The sequence below is a fragment of the Ipomoea nil genome, unplaced genomic scaffold (assembly GCF_001879475.1).
Source record: "Ipomoea nil cultivar Tokyo-kokei standard unplaced genomic scaffold, Asagao_1.1 scaffold1768, whole genome shotgun sequence".
In the NCBI taxonomy this organism is placed as follows: domain Eukaryota; kingdom Viridiplantae; phylum Streptophyta; class Magnoliopsida; order Solanales; family Convolvulaceae; genus Ipomoea; species Ipomoea nil.
In genome coordinates this window covers 409682-436212 of record NW_017618196.1, presented here as the reverse complement: position 1 = coordinate 436212, position 26531 = coordinate 409682, and the positions used below count along the sequence as shown (strand labels likewise).

At 34.0% G+C, this 26531-nt stretch overlaps 3 protein-coding genes across 5 annotated transcripts in view; all 3 read right to left on the bottom strand.

The window, feature by feature from the left end:
- The window catches only part of LOC109192092 (putative late blight resistance protein homolog R1A-10), a 185287-nt gene that overhangs the window by 116839 nt on the left and 41917 nt on the right, over positions 1 to 26531 (bottom strand). The window contains exons 5-6 of the mRNA XM_019342703.1: positions 12875 to 12939; positions 12445 to 12544 (exon numbers count right to left, since the gene is read on the bottom strand). The gene's annotated coding sequence lies outside the window, so the exon portion shown is untranslated. The remainder of the gene's footprint in view (positions 1 to 12444; positions 12545 to 12874; positions 12940 to 26531) is intronic.
- The window catches only part of LOC109192085 (putative late blight resistance protein homolog R1A-10), a 44707-nt gene that overhangs the window by 257 nt on the left and 17919 nt on the right, over positions 1 to 26531 (bottom strand). Inside the window, exons 3-8 of one of the 3 annotated variants that reach the window (XM_019342687.1) lie at positions 23731 to 24231; positions 23307 to 23418; positions 22467 to 22632; positions 22270 to 22380; positions 740 to 1043; positions 48 to 203 (exon numbers count right to left, since the gene is read on the bottom strand). In XM_019342687.1, the coding sequence (XP_019198232.1) occupies positions 23356 to 23418; positions 23731 to 24231 (564 nt within the window). In that variant the 3' untranslated portion in view covers positions 48 to 203; positions 740 to 1043; positions 22270 to 22380; positions 22467 to 22632; positions 23307 to 23355. Of the gene's footprint in view, positions 1 to 47; positions 204 to 739; positions 1044 to 22269; positions 22381 to 22466; positions 22633 to 22658; positions 22819 to 23306; positions 23419 to 23730; positions 24232 to 26531 lie in introns of those variants that run through there. The other 2 variants (XM_019342686.1, XM_019342691.1) reach the window with 2 other exon arrangements.
- Positions 144 to 5376, bottom strand: LOC109192076 (putative late blight resistance protein homolog R1A-4). Its single transcript, XM_019342674.1, has 4 exons — positions 5052 to 5376; positions 2295 to 4622; positions 1911 to 2078; positions 144 to 203 (listed from the first exon to the last, which is right to left on the bottom strand). The coding sequence occupies exons 1-4, from the start codon at positions 5304 to 5306 to the stop codon at positions 144 to 146; spliced, it is 2811 nt and encodes a 936-aa protein (XP_019198219.1). The 5' UTR covers positions 5307 to 5376.

Genomic DNA, 26531 nt, shown 5'->3' with positions numbered 1-26531 from the left:
TGAGAATGGATCGTATGCTGTTGCTTGCCAGTCTCGAATATGCTTACCAAAACTTTATATTGTCCATTTGGCAGAGCTCTTGAGCCTATGTTTCAATACCATCTATTAGCATATTTCAGATACTCTGCAATAGCATCTTACTTTCACCAGGAACCCCCACAACTCTCAGTTATGTGAGATTGAGGAAGTTTACCCTTCATGCCCTGTAAATGATCGAGAAACATTTATCTGTCAAAGAATATCAAATGCATTTTCTAAAAAAGAAACCAGAAAACTAGTCATGTTTTATAACAGATCAAATACTATATTCATTTCTTTTACTTCTTAATTTTGTTCTACCAAAAAGTCTGATGTTTGGTTTTATTGAACATCATTTTTTTTAACGTGTGCTGTGCAACTCAATTTACTGAGTAACCTAAGGTTTGAATTGAAGATTAGTAGAGTTGATGAAGTCATGAGGAAGCAATTCATTTGTAACCTTCAATTTTCTGTACAAGCTAAGGTTGCAACACCATTTCATTTGGCATGCAGCTGATACAAAGGCTCATGTTGTTGTATATGTGATTCATCATATTCAGGCTCCTAGATTTTGATCTATGGAAAAAATTGTGAAAAATGGAGAAAGCAAAATGAGATTAGATCAAAAAAAGAAATAGTAACAAGTTTGTAAAGAAAGTTAGCATCCATATGGAATAGAAAAGAAATAATTGAGAATGGATCATATGTTGTAGCTTCTAACCTCAAAAATGCCGTTTCCCATTTCAACTTCCCAGTCTCAAATATGCTTAGCAAAAGCAACAACGAAAGGGCCACAACGATCCAACTTAATTGACCACGGGTTCAAATTTTCTATTGAACACCAAGGGAACTTTTCCAAACAATATATAACATCTCAAGACTAACCACGCGAGACATGGGAAATCACCGTCACCTATGCAATGCTCGAGTTTATTAGCTTTAAGAGGCAAGATTCTCTTCACTACCCTGTTTACACCAAGATGCTCCAAGTTGCTGGTAAACCTTTTCAAAATCTCCTAACTACCCTGTTTACACCAAAAAGAATGCAAAAAACACATCATCATCACAAAAATAAATTGCAGAGTTGTTAGCAACTGTAGAGGTGCAAGTTTTGCGAGATAATTTCATATTGTGATTCTAGAGAAATACATACAGCTTCTCTAGATATACATATATATATATATATATATATATATATATATATATATATATATATATATATATATATATATATATATATATATATATATATATATATATATATTAATTTCATTCTGTTAACTCCACTTTGCATCAATTCCTAATATTACAAGAGTCATCTCGAGTGAAACGATATCTTAACTCTATACTGTGATTTGATACTTGATGGATGTGTGAAAACCGTCCTTATCACTAATACATATCAAATAATAAAATGTATAGTCTAACTATGAGTTGAGAAACACATCCTTGAATTAGAATGAAATACAATACCCAAGCAATTCCTCTAATTACCGGTACATCTTCAATACTTGAGCACTAGCAGATTCCCAGTTTGGAATTTCATAAACGGTATTCTTCAGTTAGCATATGAATCTGCAAAAGCATATTAGTACTCGGGATTAATAGAAATTACAAACTTAATGGCCTGATAACAGATTTGGTAAAGAGAAGAGACAGACCATGGTGAATAGCAATGCGGTTGTATCCATAATTTTCTTGCCAGCTGGCATCATTAATTTCATTGGCAGAAGTCAAACACAAGGCCGGGGAGCAAGTTTTTAACTCAATTCATTATATCAGATGATCTCTTCAAAGCTAGTTGGAACCACTTCCAAACTCGAACAACATCTTTTACGGACTAAGAGATCAAGATAATGAAATTGTTCCCCTTAATTAAATTTCCAACAAACGAAGTTTTTAGCTCTAAGGAACAAGAACTTTAGCTTACTAAAATTTCTGTCAGTGCCTTTCCAATATGAATCATTGGAGACTTCTTTCAGTTTTATCAGCTCAAGAAAAGGAAGCCCAACCAAATCGTCTTCTACATACCCTTCCATATTTGATTCATCATATTCAGGCTGGATATATAAGACATCTTACATAGACACTTCTGTTAGTGTTTTCTGTGATTCATCATATCCAGGGTCTAGAATTTTGATCTGTGAAAAATAATCCAGAAAATGAAGTGATTAAATTTTTTTTTTTTACTGATTTTGTAAAGAATGACAACATTGATAGAAAAGAAATAAAAATTAGCTAGGAATATAATGAAAAAAGCTTTAGCTGCTTCTAACCTTTAAATCATTGAATCTTCTCATTTGTTGAAACTGCTTGGCAGAAGTGACAAGGGAAGAGTTACACCCCTCCAACTCAATTGTCTCCAAGCTGTAACCTTCAAAATCCCTTGGCATCTGTTTCAAACAGTTACAGGATCTTAAGACTATGTGCCTGAGCATCGGAAACTGATTCCAGCTAACTACCCACTTCTTGAGTTCTTTTGCTTCAAGGAGCAAGAATATTAATTCCCGAAATCCTCCTTCAGCTACTGCGTACCATACTGTTCCATGGAAGGCATTTTCCAACTTGAGCACCCTAAGCTTGGGTAACATGGCAATTACATTCAAGTCCCTCCCAGAAATATTAGTTCCACTCAACTTCAACTTCTTTAGTCCTGAAGGAAACCTAGCCAGTTCTGGAAGGGCTGCATTGCAACCAATAGAAACTGTGATGCTTAGCTTCTCAAGCCATTTAAAATAGTCAAAATGATCCAAAATAATAGGATTACTGCAACACCCTCCAATGTGACTGGGAGGCTCTATGTCATCCTTCAGCAAAAGTTTCAGATTTTTTATGTTAGGGAACTTATTGTACATCTTTTTTCTGCAATGAACTGGCCTCACCATGCAAGATAATGTTTGTAAATACTTCTTATATGCACTTGGAGGACCAACCATAAATGAATTGCCAAGTTCAAGATGCCTTAAGAGTGGTGGCTTCCAAATACTAGATGGCAAATGGACAGTTGGTGTTCCATTACCAGAAACAACAAGTGTCTCTAAATTTGGATTATTTGACACTACATCATTTAGATCCTTGTACCATTGTGTTATGTATAGGTATCTCAAAAAAACTAAACCCCCTAATTGCACTGGCACGCTTTGAAGTGATATAGAAGTATCAACAGCCAAAACTCTTAACAGCTTGGGAGGAACAAACATTTCATCAGGATTTTCGTGAAAGAAGAAAATGGAGCGAGGGATGTTTGTACCAAAGAGCACATAATAGTCAAAACTGTGTGAGTACAAACTTAGCCAACGACAGGAATTTGCAAATGCTTTTAAAGACAATCCTAGATGTTGCTGAGTATTTACTGCACATAAAATACCTTCTTTCTGAGCTTCTACTACACAGAAGCTATGCATAGCACTGTGCATTCTACAAGTCTTTATTTTGCCGTTACAACTTTGATCTTCAATTAAGAGAAGACTTGTATCAGTAAGCTCTTGTAAGTACTCATAAGCTTCATCTTCCAACTCCTTATGTTTCAATAGCTTCACAAATCCCTCGGCAATCCACAACATTATAAGCATTTTAACAAGAATTTTTTTACGTTTTGGGAAGACTCCAAAGTATAGAAAGCAAACTTTCAAATGGTGTGGCAACATATTGTAACTAACACTGAGTGCATTGCGATCTAGAAGTCCCAATGACTCTAATTCCTTTTCAATCTTTTTCCACCCTTCTTGTATGTTGTTACATTTAGCTAAACGCTTGGCAACTTCAACAATTAACTGGGGTAATCCATCACACTTCTCCACAACATGGTTCCTAATTTTTTCAAATTTAGGGGCCAAGTGCTCTTCAATAGAAAGACTATTACAAAATAGTTCCCAACTTTCTTTTGAATCTAGCAAAGTCATGTTATGGGTATAGCACCTCAAGTATTTATACCGGTCGGTTAGGTTGAAGTGTCTAGTGGTTAGTAATATGCAACTTCCAAACTTGTCATCAGGAACACACTTTCTGATGTCAGTCCAAGCTTCAGTGCTTATAATGTTGTCCAAAACAATTAAACACCTCCTACCACGTAAGCATTTGCGTACCTGCAATTGTAGTTCATATGGAGTGCTTCCCTTTTTAACTACATTTCGCTCCTCTGGCGTAATTGACTGAAGAAGGTCGCTTAGCATTCTGCTCTTATCGTAGTGTTGAGGTATAGTAACCCAACCTCTTACATCGAAATGTGATGCAACTGATGGATCTTCATACACATTTCTTGCAACAGTAGTCTTTCCAATACCCACCATTCCAACAATTGAGATTAACTTTGGTGGCTCATATCGGGAAGAAAAGAGTTGGTCCTTTATGACTCTACAATCATGGTGACGGCCAACCATTAAGGATCCATCAGACTCAACAGTGGCATGATGTTTTAACCAAGTAGTATTTGATGGTTGAGTTTCATTTGCCTCATCATCATCAACTTCATTGCTTCTTCTACTACTGTTGATTATCTTCAACAACTCTTCTGCGCTTTGTGCTGCTTCTTGCATAGTCTGATGGAGTTTCTGGGAAACTTTTTCTTCATACGCTGTGTGTTTGACCAGAAGAAAATTGTTTAGTTGAACATTGATGCCATATTTAACTTTGAGCGCAAGGTGTTTGATTTTAGTCTCCAAATCTTTCATTGCGGCAGTACCTCCACCTCCACCGTTTGATTCCTTGTCCAGAAAGACTTTCAAAGAAGAAAGCTTTTCCAATAAATTAGATTTGATTCCAGCTTTATCATTATCATGAAGAGACGATGCCATTGATAACTTGTACTCCATCTTCCTGAGAGAAGTTAAAGCATTATCAATTGTTTTCCTGAGAGAAGTTAAAGCATTACAACTCATCTCCCTCTCTCTCTCGTGCTCGTTTTCTTTGTTGATAATCTGCAACAACTCTGCCCCAATTTTGGCTGCTTTTCGCAAGGTTTGACGGAGCTCCTGGGAAGCTTCTTCTTCATGTTTGGCGTCTTTGGCTAAAAGGGCTAAAAGGAAGTTGCTTACTTGTAATTCAATGTCATCTTCAGCTTGGAGTGCAAAGTCTCTGATTTGGATTTCTAAATCTCTGAGTGCATAATCTCCATCTCCACTGGATTTGTTCTGGAGAAAGGCTTGCAGAAAAGAAAGGCTATCAAGCAAAGATTTGATTAGTGGTTGATGATGATCATAGAGACACAGCCTTGCCCTTGGTGTTGGGGTGGATTTCACAAACTCAATCTTAATGCTTCCAATCAGAGAAGTTAAAGCAACACAAGCCATCTCTCTGTCTCTCAATTGCAATCTTTAATTTTAATTTGGTAAGAATTTCTACAACTTAGCTTTATGTTTTTGTTGCAATTTGCAAGAAATGAGTCTGAGTTAGCTTTAGCTTTCTCAAACACTATCACTCAAAAGACTTTTCGAATCTATGACCATCTATTTAGAATAGTAACGGAATATTATCACACTACATAATAACCAATTTACATAAATATATAATTGTCAAGTTAGGGAGACTATTTATTTTATTTTAGGAAAAAGTGTACATTTCGTTTCTAAGTTATATAATAGTTGTAGGATTCGATTCGTCTCTAATTGTATGTTAAGCATGCTCACTTTTTGTCGTATCTCAGCCCTAAGCTATTATTGGAGTTGTACATTTCGTTCATTTTTTAGTGCGATTTATTTCGCTGGTATATCGTAAATTATATCGTGGAACTAAGTTCACCATGCGTATTATGAACTCTAATCCATATTATGTATCTACCATTAACATATTGTGTGTATTCAGTTAAAAAATTATGTACCTGTAAATAATTAATTGAATGTACATAATATGTTAACTACAACATATTAATAATCTGTTAACTGAAGTTACATAATAGGTTAACTCCATATACATCATCTGGAAAGGGTACATAATGCGCATGGTAGACCCTGCTCCACGAAATAACGGTTGCTTATGTGGTTTGCACTTTGCAGACTATTATAAAAGAGCAAGATATACCCAGTGTATATCCTTGAGTAATGGCTTTAAGTTTTTCTTATCATGCCAAAGATCTTATGGTGGCATGAAGTGACTCTCCGAAATGGGAGATCATGGATTCAAGCTTCAGTGAGGGCGGCGTTTACTCGTTGGGTTTATATGAACAGATACCACATGTAATGGGGTTTTGTGCTAGAGTAACACAAACTCATGCAATTAGACCCAAAATGATCTGTTTACTTCAAATTATGCTGATATGGCGGTTACCAATTTTAAATAAAATAACTAATTAAAATTATTTTTTTAAAAAAAAAAAACTAGAATTGCCAGAGAGGGTTCGTCTCCATGGCTGGAGACGGAAGGATGGTCTTCGGCCATGGAGACGAAAATGGCTGGAGACGAAGGTCTTTGTCTCCGCCAAAGAGACGAAGCCTGCCAGAGACGAATCGTCTCTGGCAGTTCTATTTTTTTTTCTTTTTTTTTTAAAATAATTTTAATTAATTTTTTATTTAAAATTATTTTAAAAATCGTTAACCGTCACGTTAGCATAATTTGAGGTAAACATGTCATTTTGAGTCTAATTGCATGAGTTTGTGTTATTCAGAGATCTAATTGCATTTGTTTTTTTGAGTTCGATGGCCTACTTGCAATTTAGTGTGTAGTTGAGTGACCTATTTGACTCTTATTCCTACACTAGTTTTTTTACGCACTTTGTGCGAATGAGATAATGCCCAATAATTATTTTTAAATAAGTATTCCAAAGTATATCAATGCAATATTATATAGGAGATTTTCATGCATATGTAAATAAATGTTGAATTTGTTTATTTAAATCGGTAATTTAAAGTATATAAATGCAAGATAATATATGAGAGATTGATTATAATTGTCACTAAAATAAATGTTTACAACTTTGTAATAACGCTAGTCTAAATATTTAGTTTTAAAGCGATAGTCTAAATAAATACTACTTTTGATTTAAATTTCTCTAATTCTTCTTAATTCTTTTTTTTGGGTAGCATTGTTATTGTTTTCATCTTCAGTACATGTCCTCTTTTTTTCTTTTTTATTTTTTGTTTTTTTATTGGTAGTGTTTCATGTGCAATTAGGTTATTGGTAGCAGCATAGAGGGATTCATCATGCAATGAGATTATGGTGTAGGAAGTTTTAGATTTACCTTGCTGTGTATATGACTGAGATTTTAGTTGTAATATGAACTCTTTAGCGTACAAACACCTATTGATATTTAGTAGTGGTAGTTTTTTTCCTACATGTTTCATGTGTTGTGAGATGTGTGTCGCATGTTATCATGTGAAAGTATTGAACAAAATATTAATATTTATTATATTTATATAAAATACTTGGTAAATAAATAAATAAATAAATAAATAAATATATATATATATATATATATATATATATATATATAACATGTTTTGTATTATAACTTTGATATTTAATTACAAGATAATGTAAAAAAGAAGACAATGAACATTGTAGTGAATATAATAAATTAATAAATTTGAAGGTAATGAATCTTTGAATTGTAGAAAATAAAGATAATATAACTAATGAAATTATATTTCTTTTAAGTTTTTTTTTATAATGAATAATTTTTTTTTAAATAAAGCATTATAGACATCTAATTCTAAATTAATTAAATACATATGTATTCTTTTTTGTTGTAGCTACTAATTTATTTAATTAATAAAAGTAATAAAGTGTCGTACATACTTTTCTTCAACAATAATGAAATCAATGATTTTTTTTTTAAATTTCCATTCCTTGTTGAGACAAATTGTTTTGTGAGTTTGTCCATAACAATTGCTACAATTGCTGTTAATAGAGGATGATAATAAATAATTCAAAATATATGGTTACAATAGATATTAATATAATGATATAGTAAAAATTAACTTACAAATTTTTTTAGAAGTTTTCATGCATTGATAAAATTTTGATGTGTAAACTTGTTCAATTGGAGCTAGTAGGATGTTAACATTGTCAATTATTTGAAAAATGACCCTACCGTTTTAGAGTCCATGTGTAATTGTATTTATGATCAACAACTTTGTAGTTAGGCCGCGCAGGTCTGACAATGATGTAAGAACATTGTCCGATAAAAAAATAATAGTATAATATTAGTAATGTAATGTATAATTGTACCATTATAAAAAATACAAAAAAAAATATTAATACCATAATGGCCTAAATCATTCCAATAATGCAAAAGCATAATTGAAATATTAAGTTTTGTTCTAAATAATCAGAAGAAGATTAATTTAAAAAAAAAAACTTAACATAAATTTGTTTTTTTTTTTAATAAAAAAATTCAAGAAAATCAAATAATTTTAAAGTAGTTCCTGATTTATAATATTTGATGCTCAACTTTGAATGCTATGTATTTAGTCGAGCTAATTATTTGACCAAAGTTTATGTTAAATTTTATATTATATATTTTTTTAATACATTTTAACATATTCATAATATATGTTTAACAATTATGTCAATTATACTTGGGATGAGGTTCGAACCTAAGACCTTATATAAATTAAGAGTATGTTAAGAATAATAAATAGTTAACGGAATATATGTTTAACAATTATGTCAATTATACTTGGGATGGGGTTCGAACCTAAGACCTTATATAAATTAAGAGTATGTTAAGAATAATAAATAGTTAACGGAATATTCCGTTACTAAAGTTTAAACTAACGGAATTTAGGGTTATTTAAGGGAAGAAAATAATATAATAGAGGGTAAATAAGGAAAATCATTAAAAGATACTAAAATCAAAATAATATGAACCATTCATTTTAAGAAACAATTAGTACCGACATTTTTTTGTTCCAGTTAAGGGCCTAACATTATTCGCTCTTATTAGATTTGTAGATTTGTAGATATATAAAGCCAACAGATCCCTGTGTGTATCGATATTTGGCCATGTCTGAATCATTGAGTCACTATAATTTACATCTTTCTAAATATTTTATTGGGTCAGAATATGGGGGACAAGAATTGAGAATTCAATATTTTATACTCCGTCTACTGCGATTAATCAGCTGACTAGTATGTATGCGGACTTTGACCCGCCCCACTCTATTTCAGCATATTTTGAATAAATGCTGCACAAGCTCCTTTAAAAACAAAAAAAAACAAAAAAAAAAAATACTCCGTCAAACTTTATTGAAATGTCATAATAGTCCACTTCATATTCATATTCTAATGGTAAATGAGACATCCAAACAACTCCAAATTTATTTTATTATATATTACTAACAATTTCAAATTTGTAGTATGCATTGACATCATCATCAACACAAGGGAATACGAATACATTATTCACTTTTTTTAATACAATTATGCCTCAATATGGCCAACTTGTAAAATAAAAAACTTCAAAAATTCCTAATTGGAGATTCGAAAGGCTAACTACCGGCAAGTAAGACAATTTGACAATTAATGTTGGCAGGCTATAATTAAAATAAATCATAATTTAAACTAATATTGAAAGCTTAAACACACGTTTTAAGCCAAACACATTATGCTCAGATGACACTCGGGTTGGACTCTTATATGGGAGGTCGTAAGTTCGAATAGGTTAAGAAAGTAGTTATGAACAGATACTACATTGTAATAGAGTCAGTAGAATTTGAAAATTTTGTTCAGTTTTTAAAAATTTGGAGAATTGAATAACAGAAAATATGTCTATTAGCACAATTTTTCATTTTGAAAACACGAGACAATTTTCCAATTTTTTTTTTAAAAAATGAAAAACTATTAAAAACTGTTTTCTAAATGAAAAACAAATCATCTATCATCTATTTGGCTATATATCACTTTAACCACATTCTCACCATTACCTACTTACATATTTATACATGATTACGAATACATTCATTATCATCTTCTTTTACTTATTACCTAGTAATATTAGTTAAGTAATCATTCTCAAATTAGTAATTCAGTATGTGATATGATCAAAATATTTTATATGAATTTAATTGATTATATCGCTATTGCTTAATAGTACTCATGGATCAAAAATATATTTCTTTTTGGTCACAATATTAGCTATCACATGAATTCTTTACATGATATCTTAATATCATTTGTGTTGGTATAGCAAATATAACGTTAAATTATGAACATAAAGCTAATTAAAACTTGATTCAAAATGTCATAATAGTCAATGGGAGGTGACTTTAGACCAAATATTGCTCACTAATATAAACAAAATTATTTTTTTAAAAACTGCAAAACCTGCCTTCATATTAAAAAAATTGCAAATAAGACATCCAAAAATATGTTTATATATTACTAACAACTACAAATTTGTACTCTATTGACACCATCATCAACTTGTGCTATACTTAAAAAAAAAAAAAAAAAAAAAGTTTACATAATAATGTGATAATGTCACGACACAAAATGGGTATGAATGAAGTAATCAATGTTGCAAAAAACGTTAGGCGCCCCCTAACGCCTAGGCGCCGATTTTTTATTTTTTATTTTTAAATTATTTTTTTATTTTTTTTTTAATTAAAAAAAATTTTTAAATTAAAAATTTTCAAAATTTAGTACTAAAATATAAGGTTTCCATAGTTATTTCTTAAAAACTATTTACAAAAGTGGTTGTAAAATTGTCCAAAAGATTGTTTAAACCATTTAAATACATAAAAAACTAAAATGAAGAGCTAAAGAAGCATTTTTTTGAGAAATTAGTGGACCAAACCGCCTTTAGCAGATTGCGGTGTATAGGTCTCGAAAAAATACGCGATTTGAAAAAAAAAATTGTCCAAATCGGACAACCGAGTCAAAAGTTATGCTTTCCGAAAGTTTTCCGACATTTTCAAAAAAAAAAAAAATTCGCCGAACCGCTAAACCGGCCGGTTAGGCGGCCACCTAGACCGCCTAGCCGGCCGGCTAGGCGGCCGGCCGCGAAGGAGGCCGCCGAGGCCATTCCTCGCGGCGGCCTCCTACCGCCTAGCGCCTAGGCGCAATTTTTGCAACCATGGAAGTAATTTTATAAGAGAAAAATAATAATACTTTTAAGTTAAAAAAATATCTTATTATCAGCTTCAAACAACTTGCTAATTTATTAAAAGAGACAACCTAGCTAACATGTAATTTGCAATCAATTATAATAAGATTATAATGTAGTAATGCCAAAGTGCATATCCATTCTTTTTTTCTTTTTTTTTGGTGATAACCATCACCGTCCTAAGCGGACATTATCTGACTCTTCTAAATCTTGCTCCGCTAGCATCAACAACCAGGAGCCTCAACATATCTTCCGGAAGGGCCTCAAGATTCAAGAACTGTCGTTCTTATTTCTACATTGACCGAGATTTGCAAGAAAATCAGCACACCTATTTTCTTCCCTCATAATGTGCACGAAGATAACCTCCTCAAATCCCAAGACAAGGAATTTGCAATCCGAGATGAGCAAATCCATTCTTTAAAACCAAGATCACTATCAATCTTTGCTTTGAAGCAATATAATACAGGTAATTTGCAATCAATTCTAATAAGAGAAGTTTTCAGAACTATAGTCGCCTTGTAAATCAAATATCAATCACCCATAGCCATAGGCAGAACAAACTAACCAACCAATTCCTCTTGCCTCAACATCTCCAATAGCTTGAACACTACCAGCTTCCCAGTTCAAAAACTTTTCTGCAAAACCATATAAAAACAAAGAATTATTTGCAGAACAGAAAAAGAAAGCCAGATGTAAAGCAATATAATAGCACCATACATTCACACAACTCTTGATCAAAGATAGCAACTGTAGTATTCAGCCATCCATTGCGGGCCTTGAGCTATTCAAAACTGCTTATTTCTATGATGTTGGATTGAGGAAGTTTATCCTTAATCGCCTGCCTGGGAATGAGAAACCATTTGGCTGTCAAAGAATATCCAATGCATTTTTTTAAACAAGCTAGGCAATTATTATAATGATAGCACTTGGAATTGAACAAGGAAAGAGAAGCACCAAACAAGAAATCTATATTTTGAATTGAAGATTGGTTAATGAAGTTAATTATTAGAATGCAAGTCTAGCAACATATATACCTTGTCATTTAAGGTCTGATCAAAGTTGAAGGTGTCATTCATTATTTATGTACATATATACCATTTTTCTAACACCAGTTAATTCATTGTTATCTCAGTCTCTACATATGGATACGGTGATTCCTCATATTCAAGCCCATTGAATTTGAATTTGATCTATGGAAAATGGAGAGAATGAAATAAGATCATCAGAAAAAGAAATATTAACTACTGATTTTCCAAAGAATGTAAAAAGAAAATAAAAAATTAAGAATGAGGCATGATATATGTAGCTTCTAACCTCAAACATTCTTCTTCGTAATGGAACACCATTTCATTTGTCGTGCAGATGTGAATGAAGATACAAAGACATACCGTTTTCACATAACTGTTAGTTAACTGCAAGCCCAACCAAGTCGTCTTTTACGGACCTTTCCATATGTGATTCATCATATTCAGGCCCCTAGACTTTGATCTACAAAACATGGTGCAAATTAAAATTGAGAAAACAAAATGAGATCAGAAAAAATAAATAGTAACAAGTTTCTAAAGAAAGTTAGCATCCATATGTAATAGCGGAGAAATAATTGAGAATGGACCATATGTTGTAGCTTGGAACCTCAAAAATGTGGTTTCCCATTTCAACCAGCAACTCTCGAATGCACTTAACACAAGTAACAGAATGACAACACCTATCAAACTTAATTGACCGCAGGCCCAAGTTTCCTGTTAAACACCATCTAAATGATTAACAACATCTCAAGCCTAACCACTCGATATTTGGGAATTGGGAAATAACCATCACCTGCCCAATGCGTCTGTAGACACATCTGTATCGGTACTCTGTGATTCAGTGCCAAGGATTTTAATCTATGAAAACATAAAGCAGAAAGTAGAATGAGGTCAGTTCAGGAAAAGAGAAATAGTAACTGATTTTGTAAAAGAAAAAAATGTCAGCATTAAATAGAAAAGAAATAGAAAATTAAGACTGAGTCACACTTTAGTTTCTAACTGTTTTTACACATTAGTACTTGTAAGATAACAAATACCATACTATGAGGCTGCCAAAGACAACTTACATAGACATTCATCATATTTTGGTGAATTGTGAAAAACAAAAAATTAAAAACGAAAGACCTTTAGCTTCTAACCTTAAGATTTTTGGAACTTTTCTTCCGTTGAAACTGCTTGACAGAAGCGACAAGGGAAGAGCGACACCCCTCCAACTCAATTGACTCCAAGTTGTAACCTGTAAGATCCTTTGGCATCTGTTTCAGACGATTACAAGATCTGAAGACTAAGTGTCTGAGCTGCCAACAGTCAGTCGAGGAGCTAAGTACCCACTTCTTGAGTTCTTTAGCTTCAAGGAGCAAGAATATTAGTTCAGGAAATCCTCCTCTAGCTACTTCCCATACTTTCCCATGGAAGGCATTTTCCAACTTGAGCACCTTCAGCTGGGGTAACTTGGCAATTACATTTAAATCCCTCTCAGAAATATTAGTCCCACTCAACTTCAACTTCAACTTCTTCAAATATTACATTTTAATTTGTTTTACCAAAATGTTGGTTTTATTGAACATCATTTTTTTTTTTAACGCGTGTTGTGCATGAGCCCTTCTTGTATGTAACAGATCCACATTCATCTTAACAAAAGAAAGAAATTTCAGTATATTTTTCTCCAAGTTGCAGGAAATTAAAACCTTTTGAATTCTGCCTATACAAATTTCATAAAATCATGCCAAACTTTTTCTGTACTCCTCACCACTCCAAACTTTCTTTCACAATTCACAAGTGAAGTTGGGCTCATCTTTAATGGCCTGCAAATGAGAAACTATTTGTCTGTCAAAGAATACCCACTGCATTTTTTGAAACAAGGCAATTGTGATCTGTGATGACAAGGCCGGGGAAAAAAGCACCAAACAAATAAATCTAAGTTCTGAATTGAAGATCAGTTGATGAAGTCATGAGGAACCAATTCATTTGTAACCTTCAATTATCTGAACAAGGTAGCAACACCATTTCTTTACATTTGTCATGCAGATACAAAGACACATGCAGCCTCACACTTACCATTTTCAAATAACTGTATTCAATGAGAATAACAATCTGCAAAAGCATCTCCTTCATAATGTCTGGTAATAAAAAGTCAACCATTGTCTTCTTGTCACGCCCCACCTCTAGGACATGACCCGGCCGTATCGTTACATGAGGACTTGTAACAATACGTAGCCTAACCATACATACCTCTCGGGACCTTCATAATAACACTTGAATACATAATAATTCCACAGCTAAAATGGCAAAATATAATCAACTAGTTCTTCTCAAAACTCATCAAATCCACTATTAAATATTTACAATCAAGAGTAGTGTGTCCAAAATGAATCACAAGCACCAAAACCAAACACAATGGTTTACCAAAAATACAAAGGGTCAAAGAGAATAACCAAATAAATAAAAGTCTGTGATAAGCTCCAATACTAGGAGTAAATCTCCTAGTTTCAAGAGTCACCTTCAAGACCCCACCACTTGTGCTCGTGCTATTCACATGTCCTTAACTACTCTGAAACATTAGGAAAAATACAAATAATGAGCTAATGCCCAGTAAGTGGTACTCCTCTCAACCCCGGATCAAGTAACCCCAATAATATACAAAAAGCTTTAGAGTAATAACTAGATGCAAAACTTGATCTTTAAACCATATCGAAGTCATAATATACTCCATCATACAATACATAAGCTCACAAAACAAGAAACTTTAGCTACATGGGCATCAACAATATTTCATAACACAATACTTTCAAAAGCACAATTCATTCCTTAACATATGACCCATTGGCAACCTACAACCACCATTATATTCTGTGGCACATGCCATTATCGATATAATGGTCCAAAAAGACTCGACGATTCGGAATGAGTCAGACTCGACGATTCAGAATGAGCCGGATGGAACGTTCCAACAAATAATTCAAAAGACTCGACGATTCGGAATGAGTCAAGCTCGACGATTCGGAATGAGCATTTAGGAACGTTCCAAGCCAAACAAAACAAACAACAAAATGTAGGTTGCCTCATGAGTTTAATCAAACACTCAAAATAGTTCTTATAATCAAATAGCCCGATGTAGCAAAAATCATTTCCTTAAAGTCACATAACAAAGTACATATTTCCAAAGTAGATAATAAGTTTATCAAACTACGAAATATGCAAGTTATAAACCATTCTCAAAATAACAATTTTCTTAGTACATAACTCTTTAAAAATCATAAAATAGTTTATTAAACCGAAGTAATCTCAAAGGAATTGAAATGGCTTAGTTGGAAGAACTTAAGTTGATATAAGCATGAGGTTAGGAGTTCAATTCTCTCTTTAAACAAATAATCCATTTTATAAGCATGTAATACATACAGAAAAATAAACATAAGGTTTGCTAACAGCCAAAGTGGAACCCACGACCTACTGCTACCTACACAACAACCACAAGCCATTCTACCATCTCTACACTTGATGACTATTCCAGTCCAGATTATATAAGTAAACAATTCATGTCCGGAAACACAGTTCACAACAATTCCAGTAAACGCAGCTCAAAATTTCAATATACAACTCAAATCACAAGTTTAATTTATAGTATAGGGTAAAAATGGTTTTGAGAGAAATACACACTTACCTAAAACATCCAAATCTTAGCTATTTAGCTTGCCCAAATACTCCTTGTCAAAATCCCTAATATTTTCAAATATCAATCTTAGGGCTCCAAAGATAAACCCAACTCATAATGAGTAAAAGATAGAGGTTAAACTCACCTAGAATACCCAATATCTTAGAGATCTAAGCTTGAAGAAGATGGAGATCCAAGCTTCAAGGTCTTCCCTTCCCCTATCTCTCTCTAGTCAACTCCCCTTATCTTCTTTTAAAAGATATCTTTCTCCAAGACCAAGGGATTCCTTAATCTTTAAGGGTAGAGAAGGGTAATTTAGTAATTTTATCTAATATCAAATTTTAATAAGCTTTGACTTGTTGACCTCATTTACTAAACATATATATATTTTATTTATAAGGTTGTGGGTATTACAATCTCCCCTCCTTAAAATAAGTTTCGTCCTCGAAACTTGCATACCTTCAAACTTGAAGAGTTCTGGATATTTATCCTCATATCATCTTCCTTTTCTCATGTTTCTTCTCTTGGAGTATGATGTGACCATTGCACTTTAACAAAGAGGATTAATCGGAACCTCAACAATTGTTCCTTTTGGTCAATGATGCGAAGATGTACTTCTTCATAAGTTAAGTCATCTCTAACTTGCAAAGGTTGATACTCCACCACATGACCCGGATCTGCAATGTATCTTCGTAGCATTGATACATGGAATACATTGTGAACTCCAGCTAGTTGTGGTGATAGGGCTAGCTCATATGCCAAACTACCAACTCTACTCAAAATCTCAAATGGTCTAATGTAACGTGGACTTAATTTTCCTTTCTCTCCAAACCTCACTACTCTTCGGGTTGGTGAAACCTTTAAATACCCAAAATCTCAAATTTTGAATTCCAATTTTCTTCTTTTCAAGTTAGCCCAGCTCTTTTGTCTGTCTTGAGAAGCTTTAATTCTTTTCCTAATGAATTGAATCTTCTCTAATGTGTGTTGTACAGGTTTTGGCTCTAAGATCTTTCTTTCTACAACTTCATTCCAATATAAAGGATATCTACATTTCCTTCCAAATAAAGCTTCAAAAGGTGCCATTCCTATACTCGATTGGTAGTTATTGTTATATGCAACCTCAATCAAAGTTAAGTATTTACTCCAGCTACCTTTGAAATCCAAGACACAAGCTTGAAGCACATCTTCCAAGGTCTGAATAGTCCTCTCTGTTTGCCCATCTATTTGTGGATAATGTGCAGTGCTTAATTTTAATTCAGTCCCCATGGTTCGTTGTAAGCTTCTCCAAAATTTTGACACAAATCTAGAGTTTCGGTAAGATACTATACTAATAGGAACACCATGAAACCTTACAACTTCATTCACATACCACTTAGCTAGGTCTTCTTAATGGGTAGAAAAAATGTGCAACCTTAGTGAGTCGATCCACAATAACCGAAATTGTATTTTCCCCGTGCTGACTGTTCGGTAATCCAATCGCAAAATCCATAGATATACGATCCCACATTGAGGTACCTCTACGGGTTTCAATAATCCTGCAGCTCTTTGGTGTTCAGCTTTGACTTATTGACATATCATGCATCTAGCCACCAAGTCGGCAATGCCCCGTTTCATACCACTCCACTAGAAATTATTTTTCATATCTCTATATATTTTGGTAGTACCTGAATATACCGAGAAGTGAGACTGATGGGCCTCCTTTAAAATATCCTTCCTTATCTCAACATCATTTGAAATGCATAGTCAGGACTTGAAATATATAGATCCATCATCATGAACACTGAACTCCTTTGGGTCACCCGCTTGAAATTTTTTTTTTTTTTTTTTTTTCGAATCTTAATCAGCTCGGGATCTAAAACTTGGGCAACTTTAATGCGATCTAATAATGCCGATTTTGCAGTCATAGCTGCCAATATCCCTTGCTTATCTTGCGAAAAAAAAACTCAACTTCTAAATCTTGCAAATCTTTCAACAATTGGGTTTGAGTGGTCACCACTGCCACATTAACCGTGGAAGACTTACGACTTAAAGCATCAACTACCACGTTAGCTTTACGCGGATGATAATTAATAGAGAGGTCATAATCTTTTATTAGTTCTAACCATCGTCGTTGACTCATATTTAATTCCTTTTGGGTAAAGAGGCACTTCAAACTCGATGGTCTGTAAATATTTGGCAAGATTCTCCATACAGGTACTGCCTCCAAATTTTTAAAGAAAATACCACAGCTGTTAGTTCTAAGTCATGAGTGGGGTAATTAACTTCATGGGGCTTGAATTGTCGAGAAGCATAGACTACCACCTTATCATTTTGCATCAACACACATCTTAATCCTCTTCTTGATGCAACACTATAAATTACAAAACCACCTTCCCGGATGGTAAGGCTAAGATAGGTGCACTAACCCATCTTTTCTTTAATTCTTAAAAGCACTTCTCACACTCCTCATCACATTCAAACTTTATACCTTTCTGAGTTAATCGAGTCAATGACATAGCTATTAATGAGAATTCCTTCACAAATCTCCCTGCTAAACCTAAAAAACTTCTTACTTATGCAACATTAGTGGGTTTATGCCATTGTGTTATTGCTTCAACCTTAGTTGGGTCTAAAGAAATCCTGTCTCTAGAAATTACATGACCAAGAAAAGACATCTCCTTAAGTCAAAATTCACATTTACTTAGCTTGGCATACAATTCCTTTTCCTTCAAGGTGTGCAAGAGGGTCCTCAGATGTTGAGCATGCTCTTCCCCACTCTTTGAATATACCAAAATTTCATCAATGAATACCACAACAAATTTGTCTAGAAGTAGCTTGAGGACCTTATTCATTAAATCCATAAGGAAAGCAGGAGCATTGGTTAGCCCGAACAACATCACCAAAAATTCATAATGGCCATACCGGTCCTAAAAGTAGTCTTGGGTACATCACTAGCTTTAACCTTCCATTGATGGTACCCTAATCTCAAATCAATTTTTGAAAGGTATTTAACACCTTGAATTGGTCAAATAAATCATCTATGTGAGGTAGAGGATACTTGTTCTTGACAGTAACTTTATTCAATTTCCAATAGTCAATACACAATCGCAAGCTACCATCCTTTTTCTTCACAAACAACACTAGTGCACCCCAAAAAGATACACTAGGTCTAATAAATCTCATATCAAGCAATTCTAATAATTGCACCTTTTACTCACGTAGTTCAGATGTTTCCATGCGATAAGGACCCATTGAGATTGGAGTAGTTCTAGGAACAACCTCTATTTCAAACTCGATCAATTTCTCTATTTGGAGGTAATCTAGGTAAACGCTCTGGGAACACCTATGGAAATTCCTTAACAACTGGATATCATCTAACTTAACTTCTTTCTGGTGGGTATCCATTACATAAGTCCAGAAACCGCTACACCCTTTTCTCAATTCTTTCTAAGCCTTCAATGCATAAATTACTTTCAATGGCACTTTTGACACCAACACCCCACTCCTAGGAAAGTGTCCCAGTAGTAAAGATAGATTATTTAGGAATTTGAAATACACCTTTCAACAAGCACAATCAATGTAGGCATAATTTTTGGATAGCCAGTCCAATCCTAATATCACATCAAAATCTTGCATATCTCACTGAATTAAATCAATTGACACGTCACTCCCATTAAGTTGCAGATGACCATCTTGAAACCAAGTATATGTCACCACAATTTTCCCCATAGGGGTACTAACATTCAAAAGTTCACTCAACTTAGCTTGAAAATTTAAATTCTTTGCAAACTTCTCCAATATAAAACAAAGCGAAGAACGTGAATCACACAGCACGTAAGCATCCAAAACTATGTTCCGAATAGGCAACAAATTTATCAACAACGTAACTCGACAAGTTCGGCCACATGTAGGAACACCCCTCCTAGTCCTCGTAAAGCAACACTCCTTAAATTCACAACAGAGAAGGTATGACCACAGTAGCAAAAATGTTCAGGAAACCACATCCAAAGCTCGCTCAAAGCCTAAACTTATCATCCGCTAGGTTAAAGCCTAATTTTGCAAAAATTCAAACTTAACTTCTTGACCAACTAATGATTTAAACCTAGGCTCTGATACCACTCTGTCACGCCCCACCTCTAGGACATGACCCGGCCGTATCGTTACATGAGGACTTGTAACAATACGTAGCCTAACCATACATACCTCTCGGAACCTTCATAATAACACTTGAATACATAATAATTCCACAGCTAAAATGGCAAAATATAATCAACTAGTTCTTCTCAAAACTCATCAAATCCACTATTAAATATTTACAATCAAGAGTAGTGTGTCCAAAATGAATCACAAGCACCAAAACCAAACACAATGGTTTACCAAAAATACAAAGGCTCAAAGAGAATAACCAAATAAATAAAAGTCTGTGATAAGCTCCAATACTAGGAGTAAGTCTCCTAGTTTCAAGAGTCACTCCATCATACAATACATAAGCTCACAAAACAAGAAACTTTAGCTACATGGGCATCAACAATATTTCATAACACAATACTTTCAAAAGCACAATTCATTCCTTAACATATGACCCATTGGCAACCTACAACCACCATTATATTCTGTGGCACATGCCATTATCGATATAATGGTCCAAAAAGACTCGACGATTCGGAATGAGTCAGGCTCGACGATTCAGAATGAGCCGGATGGAACGTTCCAACAAATAATTCAAAAGACTCGACGATTCGGAATGAGTCAAGCTCGACGATTCGGAATGAGCATTTAGGAACGTTCCAAGCCAAACAAAACAAACAACAAAATGTAGGTTGCCTCATGAGTTTAATCAAACACTCAAAATAGTTCTTATAATCAAATAGCCCGATGTAGCAAAAATCATTTCCTTAAAGTCACATAACAAAGTACATATTTCCAAAGTAGATAATAAGTTTATCAAACTACGAAATATGCAAGTTATAAACCATTCTCAAAATAACAATTTTCTTAGTACATAACTCTTTAAACATCATAAAATAGTTTATTAAACCGAAGTAATCTCAAAGGAATTGAAATGGCATAGTTGGAAGAACTTAAGTTGATATAAGCATGAGGTTAGGAGTTCAATTCTCTCTTTAAACAAATAATCCATTTTATAAGCATGTAATACATACAGAAAAATAAACATAAGGTTTGCTAACAGCCAGAGTGGAACCCACGACCTACTGCTACCTACACAACAACCACAGGCCATTCTACCATCTCTACACTTGATGACTATTCCAGTCCAGATTATATAAGTAAACAATTCATGTCCGGAAACACAGTTCACAACAATTCCAGTAAACGCAGCTCAAAATTTCAATATACAACTCAAATCACAAGTTTAATTTATAGTATAGGGTAAAAATGGTTTTGAGAGAAATACACACTTACCTAAAACATCCAAATCTTAGCTATTTAGCTTGCCCAAATACTCCTTGTCAAAATCCCTAATATTTTCAAATATCAATCTTAGGGCTCCAAAGATAAACCCAACTCATAATGAGTAAAAGATAGAGGTTAAACTCACCTAGAATACCCAATATCTTAGAGATCTAAGCTTGAAGAAGATGGAGATCCAAGCTTCAAGGTCTTCCCTTCCCCTATCTCTCTCTAGTCAACTCCCCTTATCTTCTTTTAAAAGATATCTTTCTCCAAGACCAAGGGATTCCTTAATCTTTAAGGGTAGAGAAGGGTAATTTAGTAATTTTATCTAATATCAAATTTTAATAAGCTTTGACTTGTTGACCTCATTTACTAAACATATATATATTTTATTTATAAGGTTGTGGGTATTACACTTCTTGACAAAAAGCTCTTGAGCCCTTGGTTTAATACCATCTATTAGCAACTTTTGGATACTCTGAAGTAGCAATCAATCATCGCGACATCATCATAAGTTTCTTTCATTAATGAATAATGAGGAATCATGAACTATATATTAACAAAATTAAAGAAGTAACTACTTGAAATATCTATTATCTTGACAATATTACAATGACAAAACCATAGTCCAACAGTACTGCACCTTTCTATTGGGTTATTGGAAATAACCCCTGGCGTGCACATGTGTATTTATGTATATATATATATATATATATATATATATATATATATATATATATATATATATATATATATATAGAGCAATATTGATCTTCTTTCAGGTTATAATGTCGTGCTAGAATGATATTATTCTAAATTGTAAAAATGAATTTATTTTTTGTAATTACAACTATACAAGCCTAACTCCAGTGTAAGGCCAAACCTGGCTTGTATAATTACTTAGATAAAATAAATAAATAAATAAAGTGGGATGTAACTCTTGAAAATGCAAAAATTATTCAATTGAAAAATCAGCACATCATTTATCCAATATCACTGTAAATCAATCATTCAATACCTTACAGAATGCATGAAATGGATGTAATCAATCTCATGAAGAATTTTTAGAATTATACTTAGCATTGCAAATTAATATCAATTATCCAAGTTTAGACGGAACATAACCAAGCAATTCCCCTTACCTGTAGATCTTCAATACTTGAGACTAGCTGCTTTCTAGCTTGAAATTTTTTCAATAAGGTATGCGATTAGCATATACCGATATGCAAAAGCATATTTGTACTTGGGATTAACTGCAAAACAGAAAAGAAACAGAAACAGAGATGTAAAGTTGCATACTGATCATCACATATAGGCACCAAATGAAATATGAATTTACTTGCTTGGCAGCTTGCCGGAGTCACCAACATGATTTCTTCAAAAAGACAAAACATCAACATTAGATCTATCTCTTTCACAATGTTTGGTTATCCACTGTCTTTTTGACAGACAGCTCAATCTTGAGCCCATGTTTCAGTAGCATCAATTACCAACTTCTGGATACTCTGCAGTAGTAAGTTTATTGCGTTCACGAGGAGAAATCATTAACTTCTAACCAAAGAAAGTAACTTCACGAGCTATTTATTGTCTTGACAATACTACAGTGACAAAACCAGGTTAAGCAATACTGCATCTTTCAATTATGTTACCGAATTAGATCATAGTGTCATCTTGACTGCACATTTTCAGAGCTGAGGTCCAAGGAAACAACCAAATTATACCTTCAATATAACTGTACAAGTAAACAACACCATTCCAACCCACAGCCCCGATCTTCATTCAGGTTATAACACTACTGGAAATTATGAAATTTCCGACCACCTAAAAGTGATCTTAAATCAAGTCGAAAGTCTTGCTCCGACCACTTTTAGTATCCAGAAAAACCTTTGTTGCTATTTCCGACCACTTTTTGGTATCAACTTAATTTAAGATTACTTTTAGGTGGTCGGAAATTCCATAATTTCCAGTACTATAACTTGGTGACAGAGTAATATTATTCTAAATTAGAAAAATGAATTTACATTTTGTATGTACAACTATACAAGCCTGACTCTAGTGTAAGCTAAGTCCAAACCAAGATTGTATAATTACTTATATAAAATAAAATAAAGTGGGATGTAACCCTAGAAAGTGCAAAATTACACAATTGAAAAATCAGCACTTGTAACCTAACACATACCATTTTGTAACAGTTACTCCGTATATACTATGAGGCTGCCAAAGTCGTCTTACATAGACACTTCTGCATCTGTATTCTGTGATTTATCATATTCGGGGTCCAGGATTTTGATCTGTGAAAAATAATGCAGAAAACAAAATAAGATCAGAAATATAAAATAGTTTTAAAAAAAAAAATCAGCATTGAATAGAAAAAGAATGAAAAATAATGCAATAAACAAATGAGATCATAAAAAAGAAACAGTGATTGATTCTGTAAAGAAAGTCAGCACTGAATTAAAAAAGAAATAAAAATTAAGAATGAAAAATAATGCAATAAACAAATGAGATCATAAAAAAGAAACAGTGATTGATTCTGTAAAAAAAGTCAGCACTAAATTAAAAAGAAATAAAAATTAAGAATGAAACACGCTTTAGCTTAAGACCTCAATATTTCTGTATTTAAAATCCTGTTGAAACTGCTTGGCAGAAGTGACAAGGGAAGAGTGACACCCCTTCAACTCAATGGATTTCAACTTGTAACCTTGACACTTTGGCATCTGTTCCAAACAATTACAAGATCTTAAGACTAAGTGTCTGAGCTCCCAAAGGTCACCCGGGTTGCTAAGTACCCACTGCTTGAGTTCTTTAGCTTCAAGGAGCAAGGATATTAATTTAGGAAATCCTCCTCGAGCAACATTCCATACTGTTCCATGGAAGGCATTTTCCAACTTGAGCACCTTAAGCTCGGGTAACTTGGTAACGTTTAAATCGCTCGCAGAAATATAAGTCCCACTCAACTTCAACTCCTTCAGTCCTAAAGGATACATACACTGTTTTGGAAGGGCTGCACTGCAACCAATAGAAACCGAAATGCTAAGCTTCTCAAGCCCTTCCAAATAGTAAAAATGATCCGAAATAATAGGATTGCTGCAACATCCTCCAATGTGACCAGGATCTAAGTCATCCTTTAGCAAAATTTTCAGATTTTTTATCTTAGGGAACTTTTTGTACACCTCCATTTTGCAACGATCCGGTCTCACCACCCAAGATAATGTTTGTAAATTCTTTTTATCTGCACTTGGAGGACTAACCATATATGAACTGCCAAGTTCGAGATGCCTTAAGTGTTGTGGCTTCCAAATACTAGATGGCAAATGGACAGTTGGTGCTCCATTACCAGAAACAATAAGTGTCTCTAAATTTGGATTATTTGACAGTACATCATTCAGATCATTGAACCATTGTGTTATGGATAGGTATCTCAGAAAAATTAAACCCCCTAATTGGACTGGCATTCTTTGAAGTGATATAGAAGTATCAAAAGCCAAAACTCTTAGCAGCTTGGGAGGAAGAAATATTTCTGGATTTTCATGAAAGAAGAAAATGGAGCGAGCGATGTTCATATCAAAGAGCACATAATAGTCAAACTGTGTGAGTACAAACTTAGCCAACGACATGAATTTGCAAATGCTTTTAATGGCAATCCTAAATGTTGCTGAGTATTTACTGCACAAAAAATACCTTCTCTCTGAGCTTGTACAACACAGAAGCTATGCATAGCACTATGCATTCTACAAGTCTTGATTTTGCCGTCAAAACTTAGATCTTCAAGTAAGAGAAGGCTTCTATCAATAAGCTCTTGTAAGTACTCATAAAGTTGATCTTCTAACTCATTATGATCCAATGGCTTCACAAATCCCTCAGCAATCCACAACCTTATAAGCATTTTAACTAGAATTCTATTACGTTTTGGGAAGACTCCAAAGTATAGAAAGCATACTTTCAAATGATGTGGTAACATATTGTAACTGACCATGAGTGCACTGCGATCAAGAAATCCCAATGACTCTAATTCCTTCTCAATCTTCTTCCACCCTTGTTGTATGTTGTTGCATTTAGATAAACGGTTGGCAACTTCAACAATTAACTGGGGTAATCCATCACATTTCTCCACAACATGGTTCCTAATTTTTTCAAATTCAGGGGCCAAGTGCTCTTCATCGATAGAAAGGATATTACAAAATAGTTCCCAGCTTTCTTTCGGATCTAGCAAAGTCATGCTATGGATATAATAGCTCCCATAGTAATATTGGTTGAAGTGGCGAGTGGTTAGTAATATGCATTTTCCTTCTTTTTTGTCATTAGGAACACACTCTTTGATGTCTGTCCAGGCTTGATTGCTCATAAGGTTGTCCACAACAATTAGATATTTCTTACCACGTAAGCATTCGCGTACCTGCATTTGTAGTTCATCTGAAGTGCTTTCCTTTTCAATTGCATTTCGCTCCTCTGGCGTAATTGACTGAAGAAGTTCACTTAGCATTTGTCTCTTATTGTAGTGTTGAGGAGGTATAGTAACCCAACCTCTTACATCAAAATGCGATGCAACTGATGGATCTTTATACAACTTTCTTGCTAGAGTAGTCTTTCCAATACCCACCATTCCAACAATTGAGATTATCTTTAGTTTTTGAAAACGGGAAGAAAGGAGTTGGTCCTTTATGACTGTACAATCATGGTGACGACCAACCATTCTTTCCTCAGGCTTTAGAAAGGCATGCGAGGAGGATCCATCACCATCATACTCAACAACATTAGCATGTTTTAATGGTTGAGTTTGATTTGCCTCATCATCATCAACTTCTTCATTGCTTCTTTTATTACAGTTCAACAACTCTTCTGCTGCTTCTTGGGAAGCTTTTGCTTTTTTGATGCTCTTCAACAACTCTGCCGCAAATCCGGCTGCTTTTTGCCAGGTTTGACTGAGCTCCTGGGAATTAGCTTCTTCTTTGGAAGTGTGTTTGGCTAGAAGGAAGTTGTTTAGTTGTATTTGGAGGCCGTCTTCAGCATTGAGTGCGAAGACTCTGATTTTGGTTTCCAATTTTTTGATTGCAGCCCCAGATTTGGAATTGGAATTGGAATTCCCCTCTTGCAATAAGCAGGCTCGCAGAGAAAACAACATTTCTAAGAAAGATTCCATTGCTGCTGCACCACCAAAATACACCTTTGGGAATCGTGGCAAATTAATGCAATGCTTAAATTTTGTGATGAGAATAGTTAAAGCAACACTAGCCTTCTCTCTCTCACTTACACATGACTCCGACACTAGCTCTGCTGCATTTCTTGCAGCTTCTTGCAAAGTTTGATGGAGTTTGTGGAAAGCTTTTTCTCTTTTGCTAAGTTGTATTTCAATGTCGGCTTCAGCGAGAAGGGTGTTGCTAAGTTGAATTTCGATGTCGTCTTC

Excerpts from the sequence above, each read along its gene's own strand:
- LOC109192076 (XM_019342674.1), bottom strand. The coding sequence starts at position 5,306 with ATGGCTTGTGTTGCTTTAACTTCTCTGATTGGAAGCATTAAGATTGAG. Across the intron at positions 4,623-5,051 it reads AAGATGACATTGAATTACAA|CTAAACAATTTTCTTCTGGT; the intron begins GTAAGCAACTTC and ends ATCAATGTTCAA. Across the intron at positions 2,079-2,294 it reads GAAGATTCAATGATTTAAAG|CCTGAATATGATGAATCAAA; the intron begins GTTAGAAGCAGC and ends TTATATATCCAG.